General features: G+C 46.3%; 1 protein-coding gene across 2 annotated transcripts in view; it reads right to left on the bottom strand.

Annotated features, from left to right (window-relative positions):
• The window catches only part of STK11 (serine/threonine kinase 11), a 48868-nt gene that overhangs the window by 5758 nt on the left and 22368 nt on the right, over positions 1-20742 (bottom strand). For both annotated transcript variants that reach the window (XM_040590547.1, XM_040590546.1), the window contains exons 7-8: positions 16890-16947; positions 4847-5040 (exon numbers count right to left, since the gene is read on the bottom strand). In XM_040590547.1, the coding sequence (XP_040446481.1) occupies positions 4847-5040; positions 16890-16947 (252 nt within the window). The remainder of the gene's footprint in view (positions 1-4846; positions 5041-16889; positions 16948-20742) is intronic.

Raw genomic sequence — 20742 nt, 5'->3', positions numbered from 1 at the left:
AGGGGTTAATGGAAGGGGAGAGAGAGGAAAAAAAAAAAAAAGCAGAGCACAGCCTTCCAAATCTGAAACGCAGCACAAAAGCAACAAGCAAGATGCTTACATCCATTTATGACATATGCTGCCTCTCTACAAATAAGGCGGCAGCCACTTCTGGAGAGGATGCTCTGTCACGTGCTCAATGCCACAGTTATTCTCTCCTCAGCACTTCCCTTGGATGAGATGTTTAACACCGATTGAACCAGGGGCGTGCAGCATTTAAAGCTCTCTACAGAGCTGCATAAATCTTTAAATAAGCCTTTAAAAAAAAAAAAATAAAAGCACATTCTCAAAGCCTCTTCTTCCTCTGAAAAACACACGATTTAATGAGGTTCCCTCTTTTTCCCCTCCCAAATTGAACACCCACTCCCACCTATGAGTCACTTGTACTCCTGCTCTCGCTGCCCGGCAGAACCACAACTGAATCGATCAGTCATTTACAAGGGTTTTTTTAATTTTTGTTTTAATATGCTGCCACTGTTAGAAACGTAACACTTGCATGGAGCTGAGCAAATTCAAAAGGATCCTGCAGGAGGACTCGGGTAAAAAAAAACCCACCCAACCAACCACATTTATTTTCTCTGCAAGCTGCCCCTCCGCCTTTGTGAACACCATGCAAACCCACCCGAGCATGGTGTACCCACACCAGGCTCCCTCCTCACCCCAACCCTCCCAGGAGCTTGCTGAGTGTGTTGCACTTCTGGTGAGGGGATTGTTGTCCATCACAAACACTGCACCTGGAAACTGCACCTTCATATCCCATCTCACCAACCCCTCTTAACCTTTTTTTGTTTTGTTTGTTTTTTGGCAACAGCCTTCTTTTCAGGGCTCCATACAAGTCCCGTGAACAGCTTGGCCTCCATCAGAGCCGGATCAGAAGTTGTAAGGTAGAGGACCCACCACGGTGGACCAGCTTTCAGCTGTTCAGTGCTTAACCCTGAACGAAATCTGTTCCTGCCGGGTTTGGGGACACGCTGGACTACGCTTTCTGTCCTTTCTAGGGCAAGCCAAGCCAGCGGTGATTTGTCTGAGGGAGAAGAATTTCTTCCACGTGCAAGTTATGTTCCCAAATCAAGGGTGGTAAAAAACCCGCATTTGTTCATACTCAGTGACCTACCTACAGTGACAGCTGTGCAGGAGCAGCACCAGAACATCCAGCACAGAGAGATCCTCCTCCTGCTCTGGATGGTTCCCTGGGGAATTCCCGAGCTCTAGCCCCCACCTAACTGCTGTGTTTGATAGCCCCCGAAGAATCCACCCTTCATGGATGCACCCAACTCAAGTCACCAACGCTACAAAAGCCTAACACCCGAGTGCTGGGAAGAGGACATTCAGAGTGGCTGGAAGCAACGCTTCATTTCACTATCTACCTAAGCAGTTAAGCAACAACTTTTGAAATAAGGTGAAAACCGTCACCATTCATCAAGTTAAACCACAATCTTGCCCAGCCTATCCACCCTGGCTAACTGTAACATGGGAAGCACTGGTCTACGGGGGCCACAGTTAACCTTCGGGTCTCTAATCCCTCTGAAACAGCACAAATTACACATGAGAACTTAAAAAATCTTCCAGTAATTTGCCTGTCATCTTTGGAAATGACAGCTCTTATTTGGGTTTAAATACTGCTGTTTGCATTAGGAGCGTATAATAGCTGATATTACTGCTCTGGAGATGATCTCCCACTATAGCAGTCACCTGCTTGCGTGTGTGGGTACATCCAGCAGGTACACAGGTTGCTGGAGGAGCGCCTGCACCAGCAGGGGCTCGGCTCGGGCTCCAGGGCATGCACGGGGCAGTAATGCAGCCCGTGGGACGCAGCCGCAGCCTGGGAGCGGACACCGCACACGGGTGGGCATGAGGCTTTGGCCACTTGGTGCGGAGGGCTCGGCTCTCACCCGGCCGAGGAAGAGGACCCCGCACACTCGGCCGTTCTTCAGAGGAGGGGCAGAACGCAATGTTTTTCCAAATGCAGACGGTCACGCGCGACACCCAGCTGCGGGGTCGCAGGCCAGGGACCCTCAAGAGCAAGCGGGACAGCCAGCCCTGTCCGGGGCCCGCCAGACACACACCCGCTCTCTGAGGCTGGAAGTCTGCCCAAGCTTCCACTTTTTAACCACACCGAAGTGCGTGAACCAGACAGCAACGCAGGCTGATCACCACTGGAGAGGTTAACAAGAAACAAAACATTTAAAGTGGAGCGCGAACAGACAGGAATGCATCTTCTGTCCCAAATCATTTGTGGGGCAGGTCTGCAGGAACGGGCTGGATTTTACAAGCTCAATAACCCACTCGGAAAGGGGTCACAAACCACCTTCCTCTGTAGCACGCTGAACGCCTACAGCTCCCCTTTGCTTAAAAATACAAAGCCGAAACCTACGGGATTATCCCCTTGCCCAACAAAGTTACCTGCTTTGGAAATAATACAACTATCCTGGAGATAAGTAGGGTCCTGATGACGCTTGGGGAAGTAAGGATCCTGCACTCTCCGGCCACCGCCATTAGCTCAGGCCATGGGAAGCCCGAGAGGGCAGTGGCTTTGGGGCCTAGGCTAAGCTTGACGCTCCTCTTCTGCGCCCATGGCCGATGGCAACATGGCTTCCTCTCCAAAGAGTTGGTCATGACTGCTCAGTGCTCCGCTCTGTCCTCTAAGCCCTGCCTCAGCTTCCTCCTCTGCCGCTGGGAACGCACAGGGAAGCAACAGAGCACCGTTAGAGACACGTACAAGCTTATTCTCCAGAGTGACACCAAAAAAGAAAGCGTTAACAGCCTGTCCTGTGGGCTCTTTGGTTGGCTGGGAGATAGTCCAGGTACCAAGAGCAACAGATCCACTCTCACAGAAGCCCTCATCTTGGAAGGCTGGCCCTCCAAGGGACGTTATGGGCGCACACAGGCCAACCATACCTTCCTCCTGCCTCTTGAAGCCAGTTCAGAAAGGAAAATGTAAAATTAGAAAGGGATGTAAGTGATGCTGGTTATGGATTTTCAAGCTTCGCAGCCTCACCATTGTGCTCAGGCCACACTGTGACAGGGCTTCCATCCCCAACGCTTCTGCAGAATTACATCTCGGGCACTCACGCACGGGCTGCTCCTGGTGAGAGCTCTTGCAGAAGAAAATGGCTAACCTCTGACAACAGGGAACGCATCTGGCAAGTCCCTTTCTCTCCTGCTTCTGCACTTCGAGAGGCCCCAGCAATCAAGTAGGTGCTTCAGTGTGTCTATTGCATTTTTAAGAGGATCCCTCCTTTCAAAAAGCCCCCGCTAAGCTGGGAGGAAAGGCCTGGCCCCCGCTCAGATTCTAGCACAAAATCTGTGGGATGTAAGAAGAGAGCAAAGGACAGAGCTCTGCAGGTCACCCAGCTGGCACTGGGACATTAGTTCTATTAGAAAAAGGTTATAAATTACCTGACAGTCACCAGTGAATCAGCACTTGGAAACAGATCTATTTCACTCTGATGAGGCTCCCGTCATCTTGGCAGGCTCCACCTCCGACCCACCTCCGTATCCGTTTGGCTGAACATCTGAACAGCCACCCTGTTGGGGACTGTCACCCCCCGATGTCATACAGCACGGAGCAGAGCGCTGGCTTAGCCAGTTGAGCTCAGAGCAACTTCTCCCCTTCTCCCCCTGGAAGGCACTGCCTGGAAAGCTAACCCTACTTCCAGTTGTTGCCCAAATAAATTTTAAGCATTGGGTACAATTTGAGGCTTATTAAAATTCAAGGCCTGATGTTTTATTCTTCCATGACAGTGCTTCAAAAAAGCAATTTCCGCCTAACCAGGAAACAAAGAGAAAAAACAAAGTCTTTGGTGCAAGATTTGGTGAATCCTTGCTTTTACTCAGGTCCACAGAAGCCCACCAGGCCATCACTAAGGGAAAACTAAAGCAGTTTGGTTAACCTTGAACTACAGAAACTAGGGCTTTCCTTACCACGAGGAAAGGTACTTCCAATCACACTGTGATGAAGTAAATCAGCAACCCTACAAACAGTATTTGACACCTTGCCTCCAAAACAATTAAACTAGGCTGGAGCAATTAATCTAGAAACTCATGTTCTGTTGATGTAGGCAGCGAGAACACAGGCAGCAAGACAAACTGCTGGCTTGATCATACAGTATCAGACATCGCTGCTTCGATGACTGTAAAGCTGAGCAGTTTTTGTCTTTAGTCTTACTAAAGACGTGCCCTTCAGCCTTCTGCTCACAAGCTACGTGGCTTACAGGCCCAGAGAGGCCAAAGAAGGAAAGCTACTCGATTACCACCACTTTGGAAGAACTACATGGTTAAAACCACATACCCCCGGTACTTACTGGTTTGCTTACCTTAAAACAACAGGAAATCCCTAATAGAAGAAAGAAGTAATTCTGTAACCAGATAGTTACCAAGACTGGAGCAGAAAAAAGGTCTCGGTGTAAGCCTACAAGCACCCTTCTTCCCCAGATGTGCCATCTACTCTGAACACCGTGTCATTTTACGGCTCAGCTCCAAAATAACTCAGTCTAGCAAAACTGGCCGAAAGAATTAAATGCGCTCAACAGTGGGGTCCAACAGGAACAAGCTGTTACTGGATGAAGGAAGGAAATCGGCACATGGGTAACACACAGGAAGGGGCATTCTGGTTGATCAAATAAAGGACCGAGGCCTCTGGAGCATCGTGGGCACTCACACCACTTAATAATCAATAGTCTCCTCTACAGCTGAAAGGATTATTCAGATCTCCAGCCCTTTCCTAAAAAGCTTTTAACAAAGAAAGAAAGAAGGAAAAACGAAAAGCCACTTCTGCCCTACCCATCCCAGCATCATCCTCTCCTACCTGGTACTGTGAAGTCCTGAGTGTAGATGATATCATCTTCAATGTCATACAAGTCATCATCTTCTTCCTCATTGTAGCCATGCAGATCTTCCAGATAAGGCACCGCCGTCATGCTTCTCCACCTGTCCTTTGTTTCGGGGCTGGGAGGTATGGGCACCAGAGCCTCTGCCTGAGCGTGTTTCTTACGAAACCAACTGCAAAGAATCCAAGAGCAGTTTCATCAGTACAGCTTCACTTTTCAGAAGGCACGGAGAAATCCTTGACGCTATGAGATTGTGATAAACACAGTCATCATTCATGTCAAAATAGAATATAGTGTGATAAGTGTAATTGTTGTACCCTGTGTAAATCTAAAATAGTTTGTGACCATTATAACCTGTATCACAATTGTAACGAATAGGCGCGCGTGCTTGAAAAATAAATTCAATACACTGATTGAACCCAAAATAAAATTGTTTTAATTGTTATCGTTTATAACAATCTGGTGACCCCGACGTGATCTCGCTGTGCTTTCCAGGACTGTGACTCTTCGAGGGGTGCCCCACAGATTGTGGCTCGAGAGTAGCAGTCTGGGTCACTCTCGGGAGACCAACGAACAAAAGAGAAACAATAACCAAAAGGGACTGGAGCTCCTAGGGAAAAGCTGCAGTAGAAAGGACCTGTAATTCTGGTGCACGAAGATCTGAACGAGGACGACGGAGTCGTGAGTATAAGGGAAGCCGTTCGGTTGGGTGGGATCGGTTGCTTGTGTGTAAGAGTGTGATTGAGACGGAACCTAATTCTGGGAACGGACTCTAGGTTCGGAGCCAGGAGCTGAGTTCCGAAGCGAGTGTGGAGGTCTTCTAACCGCGGTTCCAAACTCCCGTGAGGGGTTTGGCCGGTGAAGGACCGAAGCGGTTCCTATAGGATTCGTGGGTGGGATCGCGACTCCTATAGGGTATGTGGGTGGGTGAAGGGTTCACCCCCTGCAGGACACTCTTACCAGTAACTACGGGCAATAGGAAGCCACTGTAAAAGTCCTAGGATTCGCGGGTGGGTGGTAGGTCCAAAACCCCCTGTAGACATTGGTATCGGTAACCAAGGGTGTAACACTCCCGGGTATCATCAGTGGGTGCAGACCCCCTGCAAGATGCTTATTGGTTGCTAAGGGTGATAGGAATTGCCACAAAATTCCTAAAATGGGCCAACAGGAGTCAAGTTTTGAAGAGGAAACAAAGGAGGGAAAAAGAATACCCAAAAATTATTCCCCTAGATAGTCCCTTGGGAACAATGTCAGGCATTGGGGTTACTGGCCATCTCAAGAGGAAAAAACTAAGGAAAAAATGGTCCATTACTGTATGGAAGTGTGGACAAGAGAGGAAATTCGACCAGATTATGTATATTGGCCAATATTTGGATGTTTTGGATTTGTAAGACATTGAACTTATATATGTGAATAATAAAGAACCCTTTAGTCAGGAAGAAAGCGAACAGACCAGTTCCTAGGTCCTAATACCTATACCTGGGAAGAAATACAATCTATCTTAGGAATGTTATTTACAGCCGAAGAAAAATCTATGATTAGACAGGCAGGAATAGAGATGTGGGAAAGAAGGTATCAACAAGGCCTTCCCGGGGAACAGAAATGGCCTAACCAGAACCAGAATTGGAATAACCAACCCAGCCTCTCCAGTCGGAGAAGCATTTCTAAAAATCCAATTTGTGGCCAGATCATGGGTGGATATAATAAAGAAGCTGGAAAAGCTGGGCGATTGGCAAGATCAAGGATTACAAGAATTGTTGAAGGAAGCTCAGAAAGTGTATGTACAGAGGGATGAGGAAAAACAAAAAGTGAAAGCAAAAATGCTTGCAGTGGCAGTCTGGGAAACTCAGCAAAGGGAACTAGAGCCCTTGTGTGGATCAATTCCTAAAATTTTATGGGTGTAAACTACAGAAATGACAATAAGGACGGCTGAAAAGGGGTGGACACATGCTTCAAGGGTAAAGGGACCAATAAAGGAATGGAGAGTCGTAACTGAACCCGGGGATACCAAACTTATTTTTAAAAGAACTTGATGTAACGGCTGGGGAAATTTATATTCGTAAAAGGGTAAAAACTCTAATTGAATTTACAAAAATTTAAAGTACAAGAGAACCGATGTTATCTTTAGTAGCTGATGGAACCTACTTTTCCCTGATTTACCCAGACCTCTGTTTGTGTTGGTTGTGTTGGAAAAGAAAGGCACACCTTGATAAAACTGGAGAGGGCAAGACCAGAGGGAATCGGTGCTGCAGCTGACAAGGTCTGCCGAGGGCTGCAACCCCTGGGTGGTGACCGCTGAGCAGTATGACCCTGACCGGACCTCTCTTGGTATGGGTCCTGACCGTAACCCTGTGGGAAGGTGTGGACATCCTTTATACTTCCAACTTTATATTGAGAAAACAGAGGGATGGATAAAGAAAGGAGAAGGTAAAGAACATCCTTTGTTACTTAGTTGGTTTTATCATGAGATGGAAACGGAAGTCAAATATGAAGTTCCCACAGCTGCTAAAAATCTGTTCGTAAAACTTGTCAAAAATATAACAAAGAGTAATAGTTATTTAATCTTACCAATTGTTGTATGTAATTGAGTTACCAAAGTGAGTATTGTACTCCTGGGAATATTTGGGGGGTTGTTACTTATCCCTTGTTTAATTCAATGTTTTATTTGATTAATACTATCAGCAATACAGATTATGCAACCAGAAATAAGGAATGACTACAACATGAAAAGCTATTATTGAATTGGAAACTAAGACATGAATCAATGAGATAAACAAAAACAAAAGGGGGGCTTGTGATAAACGCAATCATGATTCATGTCAAAATAGAATATAGTCTGATAAGTATAACTGTTGTACCCTGTGTAAATCTAAAGTTGTTTGTGACCATTATAACCTGTATCACAATTGTAACAAATAGGCGCATGTGCTTCTCCTTGAATATAAAACCTCCCCCTTCCTCTGAGGCAATCGCTACTTCGAAAAGATTGCCAAAGAAGAGCCAAGAGGAGGAGAAGGTGTACCCTAACAACCCCGTGGAGAAAAAGCAGGAGGAATATCCGCGAGAAGAGATTGTTCAAGATGCTGGTATAAAAGATGCTGCTGCTTTTAGGACTCAGGTGTGCATGTGGTGGAACTAATTGAGTTCTCCGCGCACCCAGCGCTGTTTTTGCTTATTGTTTCTCAACCTAAATTGATGGAACCCAAAATGTTTCGTTATCGTTTATAACAAGATGGTCCCATTCTACCCCGATATTCAAAAGTACGCGCGGTTTGTTGACGGAACACTTCCCAGCCAGTTTAAACCACTGCAGGGTTTTTTTTAATATGTAACAACCAAGAGAGGGCAAGTGTCAAGAAAGGCAAGTCTGTCTTGCTGACAACTCTGCAGGGACACCAACAGCTGTGTATGCCACTCCACGAGGTGCTCCATCCACCAGGTGCTTTATCAGCTAAGGAGAAACTAACTTAGCATATTAAAGTCTGCTGCAAGACGCACCGGAGTGCAGGACATCTACAGAAGGGCAGCTCAGGACCTGGGAACACTCAGGGCTCAAACAGTTTCTCCATTGCCAACTCAAGGCCAAAGTACCCACCTGTAAGTCAAAACCTATTAGCAGAGCTGTGAGAGCTCCCGAGTTTTATTGTCAAAGCAATAAAAAGAAAAAATAAGAAACATCTCCTGTCCTGAAGCTGAGGCTAACCCAGCACACGACAAAGAGGGGGCAGAATGTCAGTCTAAGGAGAGCGGTATTTACTCACAAGCTCCTTTAACAGGCAGTTTTCAACAAGACCACAGCAAAAATGCTTAACACTTTGTATCCTACCCATCTCAAGGGACTTCTATTACCATTGCCACAGTGCTACCATCTGCCCAGTGAAGGGTATCAGCTCTGAAAGCTGCTCTTAATCAGATCAAGAATCCAAGAGGCTTGCATCACATACATCAGCATCTCAGAAGCCATATAGGTGGCCTCTTACATTTTTATCGTATTTCCATAGGTGGTTCCAACTCTGGCCTGTCTCTGGGACATCTAGCAGCACTGCACGTGGGCACCGAAAGTTTCCTAGAAGTACTGCTGGAGCCTCCACACTCCTAGCGATCCTCTCTTAAATGCAGGTGGGACCAGAAGTTCCTCCTGATCCAGGTACTTCTAACCACCTTTCCAGCCCAAGCACCTCCTGCTACTCCTTTTTTCCCTGCAACAGGGAAAAATCAGCTGCCACGGGCTAGCAAATGAAAAGGTCAGGTGATAGCCAACATCAGACAGATGACGTTCTGCTGCTTTTAAAGGTGGCGTGCCAAGCAGCTGGCTGCCCTTGCCAGCAGGTAGGCTGTCCTGCAGGGGCACTTCACTCGTACCTTACCCTGGAGGCTCGCTGGACACAAAGTAAGAGTCAGAAAGCATCAAACCCTCCCACAGTTAGGATCATCTCCTGAACTGCAGCCTGCTTTCCTGATAAACTTCTGAATTGGCACGGATATCAGCCTCCCCGTTTCTACGCTGTGGGCTGGATGTCGGTTAAGCCCCCTGGGACCTGTTCCTCCTGGTCTTTGCACAGCAGCAAAGGAAAGAAAAGCCTCACCAGATCAACTGCACTCTTGTCACCTTGCTAAATATCATGTGGATGCCACCTGCACAAAGGGACACTCAGAACCTTTCACAGAGGCAGCCTAGAAAGAGTCTAAGCTTTTCCCCCCTGTTTTCCAAGTTTACTTTAGGCTACAAAAGGGTGCTGCCTTAGGAAGCAACTTAAGGTCTCTCTGAAAACACACCTCAAAAGCAGAGCAAGATCTAAAATTATCCCCTCACGGCATAGTCACTCCTTGGGCTGCTGACTGCTGCCCTAGACAAGCCTGATGTGACCTAAGTGCTTCCCTCTCCATAGTTTGCACAGGCATCCAGTAACTTCTGGCTAATAACCACCGAGGAGGGCCTGAAGCCAGTCACCAAAGAGCTCTGATAAACCTGAGCCATCTGTTTTTTATCACTCCAGTTCCAAATTCATTTTAGGAAGTAAGGGTTGGATGCACCTCCTGCACAGAAAAACTGTAATTATAATTTTCTTCTAGTCTTGCATTGCTTTGACAGTAGGCCTAAAAAAAAAAAAAAGGTGGCATTTTAACGTAACTACCCAGCAAACACAAGGAGTTAGGAGATAAATGAAGATGCAGCTATTGGGACAAATCATCTAGGATTCAAAGGAGGAGTGAACCCTGACCCAGAAACACCCTGCTTCACAATTAGCATCTTTGAACTGTTTTCTCTGTAGTGATGGAGTTTTAAAGTAAGACTACTGCTTGATGAGAAGGACAGTAAAAAAAAAAGTGAAGCAGTCCCTATAGCCTGAAGTTTTAAAAAGAAATGTATTTTGGTTAATCACAGAGCATGTCCATGTCGTGCAAGCAATCATGTTCTGTCCTTCCATGCTGACAGTCTGAACGGATGGGCAAGACCCCAAAAATCTGAGGCTGGGATGTTCCACCTCCACACCGACGCTGATCTACTGGCATTTCTTCCACGGTCATACCACAACCATACTGGAAGCTGCAGGATACTTCAGGGAAATGGCAGAGAACCGAATGCAGATCTCATCTGTCAGTACAACCTCTGGTTCGTGGAGTAGCATTGGCATAGAATCATCACAGAATGGTTACAAGAGTTAAGTAAAAAGTCATCCCAGCCGCTGGACTAACAGGAGCGAGCAGGTCCAGCGTAACTAGATTTGGGGCAACCGTTTGTTTTAACAAAGCCTGTGGATGGCTTTCCTGGTGATGCGCATGGCACACAGCACTCCTAATGTGATCATTTGATTTCCTTTCCTTGGGAGACTGCTTTCGTCAAGGAAGCGACTGCCAAGATAGCAAGTTCAGCCTAGGCTGATCCAGGCTGGCAGGATCATCTAGTGCAGAAACAGAAAAGCCAACACAGCCACCAGTTATTTTTGCCAGGGGCACTGGAGCTAGAGGGATCCAAACTAAATGCCAGGGACCTAAGAAAAATAGAATATACAGGACAAATGAGATCGGAATGACTGTTGTTAAAAGGAGTATTTTAACGGGAGAAAGCCTAGAAGTCTATAGCAACTAGTGTTTTCATTTTGCTGTATCTCAGCTCTGCTTTTTTCTTTCCTTCTGCCCTACTTACCAGGAGAGTAAAAATAGGTTTTTATTAACAGCAGAAACCTGAATCACTGTACTCTAGTCATAATGATTCCATCCTCTGGGAGGTGATTTCAAATACTTGCATATGCATATATGGTAATGAGGATATAGAGTGAGAAGAGAAATTCATTGAAGTTCTAAGAAAAATCAAAGACTCTTGGAAGGAGCCTCAAGCAATTCTGTATCGAGTAGCAGAGTATTTCCTGGCAAGCAATTTTCCAGCAGGGACAGATATTCTGCTTTCTGCACTGGTGCTAAATGTTATTAGTGAAGATTTGCTCTTCATCTGAGGATCACTGGCTCCATCAAATGCCCTAGTCTGGCTCAACTGGCCACTGACTAAGCCAGAAAGCAGCTACCTTCCCACAGTGCAACTCTCCCATCGGTCAGCAACGCAGATCAAGTCCTTCCTCATCCTGCCTTCAACCACTGACCCTAAAACATGGGCTGGATTAGAGTACTGCTGACAGAGTGCCCCGTTTCACCATTTACTCCCAGGCTCACTGATGTCTTCTGAGCCAACTACACCGGCACAAACAGAGCCATTTACCTGGTGCTCGCAGACTACTGCTTTACCGCTGAAGGAAAAGAAAAGCTTTTGCAGATCTCAAAAGCGCCCCTTGCCCAGAACATCCCCAGGAAGAGGCAGATTCCTCTCTGGTCTGTGAAACATTTCTTAGCTACTCTTAGCCCTTTGAAACAGAGTGAAGGGAACAGTAGTAAGAGATTGTTTCCTATTACTTTGCAAGCTTGTTGAGAATGCCTGCAAAGCACAGAAACCACCACAAGTTTTAATTATTGCACAAGTATTAATTGTGATCCTGCCAGTTAAGAAGTAGCATCCAGATGGGTTGCTATAATCTACGGGGGGATAAGATAGTAAGGGTCAAGGACTGAATGAAAAAAGGAATCTGGGTTGACCAATGCTTAATGAGCCTGTCTGGTTTGCAGCTTCCAAGCTCAAATTTTACATCAGAAGTCATCGCTCTGCTCTTTTCAAGTCCTGGGATAAGCAAAGTTAAAATAAGAATCAGTAAGCACAGCTGCAGCTTCCAAATACTTACAGCTAATTCACTTCCCATTCTAGGTCACAAATATTTCAGTTTGCTTGTTTTGTATACGGACAATTTTCTCTGAAACCAGATGCAAAGCTGCAGATCACCATCCTGCCAGCAAGAATCGGTTATGAATGATTCTCCACCTCCCGTGACACCACGAGCACTTCAAGCTTACTGGAAGATCACAGGCATCACAAGAAGCAACTAACAGCATTCCAGTTTAATTCAGTCCTCTTGCAGACAAACGTGGAAGACACACAACAGTATGCCCTGGGGAAAGGCAACACATGCTAGCAATAAATATATATCGGCATCACTCCAATCACTGCTCCAACTCCTGTAATAGGGAAATATCCATGCTCTTAAAGCCAGGTTCATAAAAAAAATACAAATGAGTAAGAAAGAAGCCATTTTCCCCTAGCTGATCCCAGGGCCAAAGGGGATAGTTCAGACTCCTATGAGGACAGGGGTTTTAGAGACACACATTCCTTTAACATGCCCCACACAGTTGCATTATGAAACTGATTTGCAGAACGTGGGCAGAAGAACCAGATTCCTTCCACATGCCTGCCACACAGAAGGCAGGCAGACCCAGGTGCCTCGGCAAAAAAAGGAGAGGAGTGCTTTTTTTGTCTGTGTCCTGCTGAGGGGAGGTTACTGCATGACACTGTGATGGAGAAGGGATGGGAAAAGCCCATGAGTGTACATGCTGAAGCAAAGGTTAAGGGAAACTCCTCCACTCCCTCAAATGCAGGCACAGAAGGCAAGGAACACGTTCAGCGCCTGCAAAGGAGTCTACAGTGGCAACAAATCCCAGTTTCCAAGGGGTTCAGTACCTGGGGTTTGAACAGCATGGCAGAGCACCCAACAGCTACCCTCCAAACCTCTCGGGGAGGACTCTGCGGTGAGCAAAAGCACTCAGGAAGGTAGCACAGCAGCCTCCAGGAGGTCAGGAGGAGACACTAGCCCAGCAGGTTAATTTGCATCTCCAGTAATAAAAGGTGGAAGTGCCTTCCTTTTCTTGCTATAAACTCTTGCAATTATATCTATGACTGAACAAATTAAGTGTGACACTTCTAGAGAAGGAAGGCAAGATGGTTGCCTTGGAAACAAGGGACAGAGGTAGAATTCTGCATCCACTTCATCACTTTAAGTGCTGCAGCAGGGTCAGTGAATTGGTTACAAAATGCAGTGAACGAGCATTAAGCCCTTCAGCAAAAGCACTGGGTAGAGAGGAGATGGTGAATAATCTATAGGGAATGGGTTGTTAACTCCCTGGCTCTTGGCAGCTTTTCTTCACTGCCCCACATCCCCACCCTGGGAGTACAAAATATTCACAGAGGTGAACTAAATGTATCACTTTTCCATTGATCATCATCCTATCCAGCTCCTTTTGGGAAGAGCAGCTTTCAAGGCTCTTTCATTGTTATTCAGGGGTCAGCTTCTGGCAGTTCATAAACTCTTAAGATGACAGGCTGAGAGAGTTTTAATTCCTTTCAATTTACAACTTGTAGGTCTGCACTGCACAGATTGACTAGGTTTGAAAAGCCTCTGAAAGCGAAGAGAATTTAGCTTTGTCCTGCTGAATTGAAACAAAGTGCAGAAACACGAGTTTGATGCAAGAGTTCAGCTACAGAAGTGAGGAGAGGAAGGCAGCTGGCAGGTATTAAAACTAAGCAGACTTCCTACAGCGTTGTTCAGACAGGGCTGCCACTGGAAGGGGGGGAAAGCATGTGGAGTAGCTGACGAGAATAAAGGGAGGAATGGCAGAATTACTGCGGCCAGGCAATAAACACATGCCAGGCTGCCTTCTCTGCCCGCTGCAGCTCTGTTGTTTCATGGAGCAACACTCAATACTTCCCCAGTGTTTCCCCCGACGCGCTGATTAAGTCTTTTATCCTTGATCCCACTACGAGAGCAAGAAACATCACTTTCTAGAAGGTGCCACGCGAGCTGTTTAGCCAGCTCTGGCTGGATGCCGAGTGGCCAGCAGCTCCATGGCCACAGGACACCCGCTCTGTGATGCTTTCCTTGGGTAGCACCCTTCCCTGCAGGACAGGGGAACACAGCTGCTTGCTGTTGTGCTGGCACGAGCCTGGTCTAGCAGCGTTTGGCTCTACCGCAAAAAAACGCTGCCCAGGACACAGGGGCTATTCCTGTTGATTTTCAGTGCACTTTGATAATCCCAGCTCTCCATATGAGCAAGGCACCAGTAACATCAGCTCAAAGACATAAAAGGAGACTTCCAGCAGCACGGAAAGGCACCGGGTAATTCTGGTTTGAGCCAGTCTCCATCTCAGCAGGGCAGCCCGGGTAACTCGCTTGATGTCTCTATAGTCTAGTTCCTGTGCCTTAACACATGCTTTTGTGGGAGGAGTGTGGAGAAACCCGAAATCATTAATGACTATTACTCCCACATACACTAGAAATCTAAGGATTCCAGAAATCAAGACTTTTCCTACTAAAATGCTTTCCAAAAACCCTCTGACAATATCTGAATGGCTACCTGCTGTCCTTCTGATTGCTTTGTTCAACTTAAATTTTCGAAATCAGGGTCAGGGCTAAGCTTCTCTTCTATTTAAAGAACAGCCAGGAGAACCAAACGCTGGATTCTTTCACACAATGCTACTCCACAAAAAGGAGATGGACAGACACATCCAAAGCCCAAGGCTGCAAGCTCTGCTGTGCTTGATGTAATTACTAGGATGCCACAGCAGGAGGAAGGAGGCAATTACTAATAGGGAAGCAAAGCCTGTTAAGAAGCACTGGCTAAGCTCACAGAAAACTAATAAGGGACTAAGCCCTGGAAATGCTCCTGTGTTTGCAGGTAGAGTCTTTCTTCAGCCCCTCTCAGGGCTATGAGATGAAAAGCCTCACCACCAGCAGCTGTGCCTGATTAGAGGGCAGGCTGTGCCGACACAGCACGGGAGATTTGAGACTGCCCTCCATGCCAGAAGGGTGCTCCAGTTTCTCCTGCTTTCTAACTACAGGCAGATTCTCTAGAGAAACCTCTTTGCTTCCAGCTGGGCAAAGCTGACACAAAAACTCCCTGCCACACAGGAGAAGTATAAAATCAAGTATACAGAGTTGGATAACTAGCTCAAATACCTCGCAGACAGTGACGCACCGAGAGCCAGCTACGCCGCCCCAAGCTTCGGGGCAGTTCACCGCAGCCTTTGCACCCACAGCATCGATAGGAAAGAAAGTGCTTTTCTCAACACCTACTAATTACTCCATTGAGTTAATTCCTGCCATGCTCCTTTACAGTGCTCACTGACAAAGCATCGGTTTGACTGCCCGGCAAGCTGATCACCGCCCTAGCACTAGCTGTAATGAACAGGAGAACTGCTTCATTACGAAGTACAAAAGCATACAGTCCTTTGCTGTCTGGCTTGAAGCACTCTAGTCCTCAGTGGTAGAGGGGAGGACAGTCAGGAACAGCAGGAGCTATTGTTTCGAAGACCAGCTCTATATGGTGCTTTAAATGCCAGGCAGCATTTAAGAGGCCAGCCCCGAGCAGTCTCTTTTATGGCCCACTATTACTGGGAGGCATGTGCACAAGGCAAGGCAGGCTTGAAAAGCAAATGCCTGCTCCCATCATCTCCCAGACCCAGTGAAACAAGCAATGCACAGTGCTTGGCTACTATTAAAAGAGTCAGCCCGACTGCTTAATTAATTGACCAGGCAGCTCCATAAGACCTGCCTCCCCAGCCTCTTTGATCTTCGCCAGGGGTAGGTTGCAGTTGCTCCTCTGCAGAACGCCAGTGCAGTTCAAGCCTGTCAGGTTTTGTTCTGTGGCTCCTGCAGATGCCTCCCATGCCATAACATCTACCAGGGATCATCATCTGACAGCACATGGCTACCACCGCCCGTTTTTTTTTTTCCAGAGACAACAAGAAAAGAGTGCTTTTCCTGCCTGCAAGGCAGCACAGAGCAGGCCCATCACCTTCCAGGATCAGAGTCTTGTTTTTACAAGGTTCCCCAAAGCTTTCTGGGCAAGCTTGTAGGCAGGACCTCTGCCGAGCAGCTGCAGTCCAGCAGGCAGCTCTGCCTGTCCTCAGAAGCACTTCCTATTCAAATAGGAGATAAGCTAATGCAGCCTCCGCAATGAAGCATCCTTATGATGCTTTTTGTTCTTGTACTTTTATCCGCCCAGGAAATCTCTGCTCAGAGGCAGCATGTTCAAACAGATCCTTTAAGAAAAAAAAAAATCCTCAGAGATAACGGGGCCTCCCCCCCCCCCCCCCCCCAGACAATGGCAAGGATAAAGGGGCAGGATACGGGGGAGGGAGGAGTATGACATTAAAGAGAAAGAAAAAAAAAATCCTATTGTCCTGGAACACTTCTTTACATACTGATTCCATATGGAGCAAATACCAAGGGATATTTCTGTCACCAGACTGTCCAGAAAACCAGGACTAACACACAGTACTAAACAGTCCTAGTTCAATAACCCAGCTCTAAGGAACCCCTGTTCTTCTGCTCCATTATTACTAGCTAACCTCTGAAAAAAATATCCAGAACCCTTAATTATCAAGAACCAGTCATGCTAGGAACATATTTTCAACATATTCATCATTTACCAGTTAGCAATTCAAATGTTTTAACCGGATGCTCTAATAGGAGGAAAAAAAGCCAAGTAGGGGTTGCCAGGGCTCCAGCAGAGCTGGAGGAAGGGTATCTAGTGACTTCCATGTGTCTGCTGTCAAAAGGAAAAATGAGTTGAGAGCAATAGCACAGGTACATTAGCATAAGAAGCAGAAAGAGAATGACTAATAGGAAGAAGCTGAACACTCACTTGTGCTGCCTTATCTGCTGTATTGAAAATCTCTTGGCTGGGTCGTATTCAAGCATCCCTGAAAAGAAGGAAAAAAAGTCCAGGTGTGATCACAGATGCTCTCAGCCAAGTTGAAGACAGGAAGCATAAAGCTCTACCCTTCCCTCCCACCTCCCTCCCCACAACAGCAACTGGTGTGTCCAGTCCTCCTGGCAGCTTAGGAAGCCTTTACCTCCAGGAAGAATATGCTGCATTGGTCACAGGAAGCTCAGCACAAAATCCCAACTCGATTGCTGACTACCTGATCAAGTCTCCTTCTTCAGTTTTCCCACCTGCAAAGTGGATATGACCTTTTCCTCCTCCACGCTGCAGGGACAGAGGCTTGCACAGCCCTGGATCATATGTCCAAGTATGTTTTCAGGCAAAGAACATCAAGACTTTGCATTTCATAGATAATGCTATTGAACTTTCTCCATGGAAGAGCCAAAGCCTTAGGCACAGCATCTATCCAGTTGCTCAGCATCCCAGAAATTCTAGTCTAGTGAAATTCTACTCTGGAAATACAGATGAGGAGAACTGACAAAATAATCCTACTGTCCATCCTTTTGCCCTAGCCAGGAGTTTGATTTCTGGCATCATCTGCTAAGACAACTGGGGTGGGGGCGAGAAGAGAGTGGGGGAGAGGAAAAGTAGCTTATCTGTATTCTCTCTAGGAGAGAGGGAGGTGGATTCCTTAGATTCATGAGATGCCCACTCTGCTCTACTGCCTTTAAAAAGCTTCACAACTCAACAGAAGGGAAGTGGCAAATTTTGCCATATTCTCCAGAAACTAGCCCCAACGTGACCTAACAAGTCTCATGCAGCAGCAACCAAGATTTCTCCAATGAAGGTTCCAAGAATATATTTGTCTAACAAAGTCTCACTGCTGTACGTTACAAGGAGTTTTGCTTTTACTGGATGCTATCTCCTTGTTGCTCTTAAAGCACTAGCACCGTTGGAGTCTTGCACAGGCAGCACAAAGAGGAAGGTTTTGGAAAGAGGTGGGAGAACAGGAGGACCTCGTCTCCAGCAACCAGAAGAAAAGAAAGGCTAGGAAGCAGAACAGTGTCAAACAGGAATTAACGTCAGGACAAGGAGCAAACAGTGCAGAGTGCTGGTGAGAGCCAGTACAAGGACACTGTAAAAAAACACAAGGATGGGAGATACATTTGGATGGACATTTATGAAGGGAGGGCTGGAAAGAGACATTGCAGTTCAAATAAGAAGTTGCAAGGGCCTCACAGACGAGTTTGTGCAATACTGTTGACCAAAGCCAACGGAAGAGATAAATCACTAACAGTACATGTGATTAAAAAAAAGCTGATCCAGAACATCTTCCTTGCCAGTTCAGTTTGTATCACATTACTAACAGTAACAAATATGGGCACAGAAAAGGTACAGGGTGGAAGGACCGAAGTTTTCCCCCCAGAAACCAAAGTACAGTTTACCATGGCAATTCATAAAGGTTTATCAGTGCTGATGACAGCACCAATAGCTTTAAGGCAGATGGAGTCACTACTGATCGACATGACATCACCATGAAGGAGGTCAAAGAAACATGGGAAGACCTCTCCAGGTTAGAGAAGGTCAAGTGCATCAGAGGCATCTGGCCTCAAACTCAAGGCACTGGGATCTTTAGAGCCCAATTCTTCAGAGCAATTTATACAGAGCACACCAGAAATTTGTACTTGCCTTGTTGAGACCATAAAAACCACCACTTGGCTATGTTAGGGGTACACGGCTGAGCTCAACTGGAGCTACAGCAACAGCTCCCTGCTCAAGAACTCTGAACCTTGACCCTAGTTCCTTATATCTGGTATCTTCTCCCCTGAATAGGCCAGAGCCCCAGAAACAAGCAACCAGCAGCTCCAGACCAAACCCGTGTGTGGCAGGAGGTGATTAATGCCAGTGACAGTGCCAAAAGCCAAACAGCTCAGCTGCTAGGTCTGTTACTGAGGAACACCACTGAAAGGGCATTTTGAGATGGTTTCACCGTAAGGGCGAGAGAAGGGAAGGTACAGTTGAACCACCTTCAGCAGAGAATGGATTTGATCCTGAATCTTGCTGCAAGGTGCTGCAATGCTTGTAATGCAAGATACATAGCTTTTGCAGGGCTAATTCCAAGTTGTTTCCTCACTTTATCCACTGTTAATGAACAGATGCTGGAGAAAGCCCTTCTTTTTTCAGGGAGTACTACAAAACAAACACCCCTACAGTTAAAAAAAATAAATAAAAAATTAGTTTAACACTGAACACAGCCTTTATCAGGGCCTTTCTCCGCAACAAGGGTCCTTGCAATGCACATTCCTCCTTTCTTTTGTACTCCAGCATGCATCCCTAGCAGTCCCTGCAGCCTTCTCAGAATCACAGACCACCTGAGGTTGGAAGGGACCTTTGGAGATCACCTCGTGCAAAGCTCTTGCTCTAAGCAGGGTCAGCTTGCCCAGGACCATGTCCAGCTGGGTTTCAAACATCTCCAGGGATGGAAACTACAACCTTCCTATGCAACCTGTTCCAGCACCCAACCTCCCTTGCAGTAAAGGAATCTTCTCCTGCTTTGATGGAATTTCTCCTCACCTTACAAGAAGGGAAACAAGACAGGAAGGTGGTTCAGAGAAAAAAACATCCCACACCTAATTAAATAACCTATTAATAAGGTTATTAGGCAGTAGTTTCACAGCTGAGCTGCACAAATGTGTTGGCTTTTTTTTAAAAGGGGAAAAAAAAAAAAAAGAAGAAATAGGACTGCAGAGAGATCTTACATGAAGTCTAGGGGACACCAAAGCAAGAACTCGCTAGGTTACCTTATTAATGTAGTCAGAAACAGGTAAGTCAGGACACCCCCACCACCCCCACCCCCCCACCTTTATTTATTTCAAGACTGTTTTGGAATCCAGCATGTTATCATCAAGGTCAGGATAAGCTGCTGCACATCCAAGCAGATACAACTAGAAACTCTTCACAGGAATGTGAAGTACAGTGGGATTTCCTCAAGGCTCTTGCACTTTCAGATTGGGATTCATTTCACTAGGGTGCTGCAGAAAGAGTTGCAAGATGATAACTGACCAAGAAGAAATTTACTTTAATGAAAAAGGACTGTATTTTGGGCAACGTTTGAAGGAAAGCAGAAGGTCCAAGCACCAAAAATGTATGTTCATGCATTCAGCTGTGACTCACCCATGGCAGCTCTGTGGCTGAAGTCTTGTACTGAAAAGAGACTTCATCAAGACACAACATCATGTACTATTCACCAGTCAAGTCACCTAAGTGTCTGCCCACAGTAACCACACATACTCTCTACCATTTACGGTAAAGATTTCCATGGAGTTTATCTGTGAGTAGAGATGAGACACAGTGTAACAGGGCAATTCTTCATGAGGATGCCTACGTTACAAACCTCTGCTCCCGTGGTATTTCAGAAGGATTCACTATGCCCGTACATGGGATATTGTGTTCATCACAGCACACCAGTAGTCTCAAACCCCCTCCAAATCATGTCAAGTGGCAATCCAGAAACTGGAGACCATGAATCCATCTTGAGCTCCTTACAGACTCCAGCCCACACACTTCAATAATGCTGAGCAAGCACAGCATTATATCATCTTGTAGAATATCTCGTTTTCAGCAGACAGCACAACCTTAGCTATGTTGTTTGAGAAGGAAGAAATCTAACAGCAAGAGTTAATGAACTCCACCTGGATTTCACTTCAGAGCCTCCAACTCAGATCAACATTTAAAAGAACCGATATAAAAGCAGTGTAAGTCCAATTGGTAAAATGAGACAGGACTTTTCCCCTCTCCTTCATCCTCTGCAAGCACAGCCAGGAGTTCTGAT

This window comes from Falco naumanni, chromosome 4 (genome assembly GCF_017639655.2).
Source record: "Falco naumanni isolate bFalNau1 chromosome 4, bFalNau1.pat, whole genome shotgun sequence".
Classification (NCBI taxonomy): domain Eukaryota; kingdom Metazoa; phylum Chordata; class Aves; order Falconiformes; family Falconidae; genus Falco; species Falco naumanni.
This window is presented reverse-complemented; position numbering and strand designations above follow the sequence as displayed.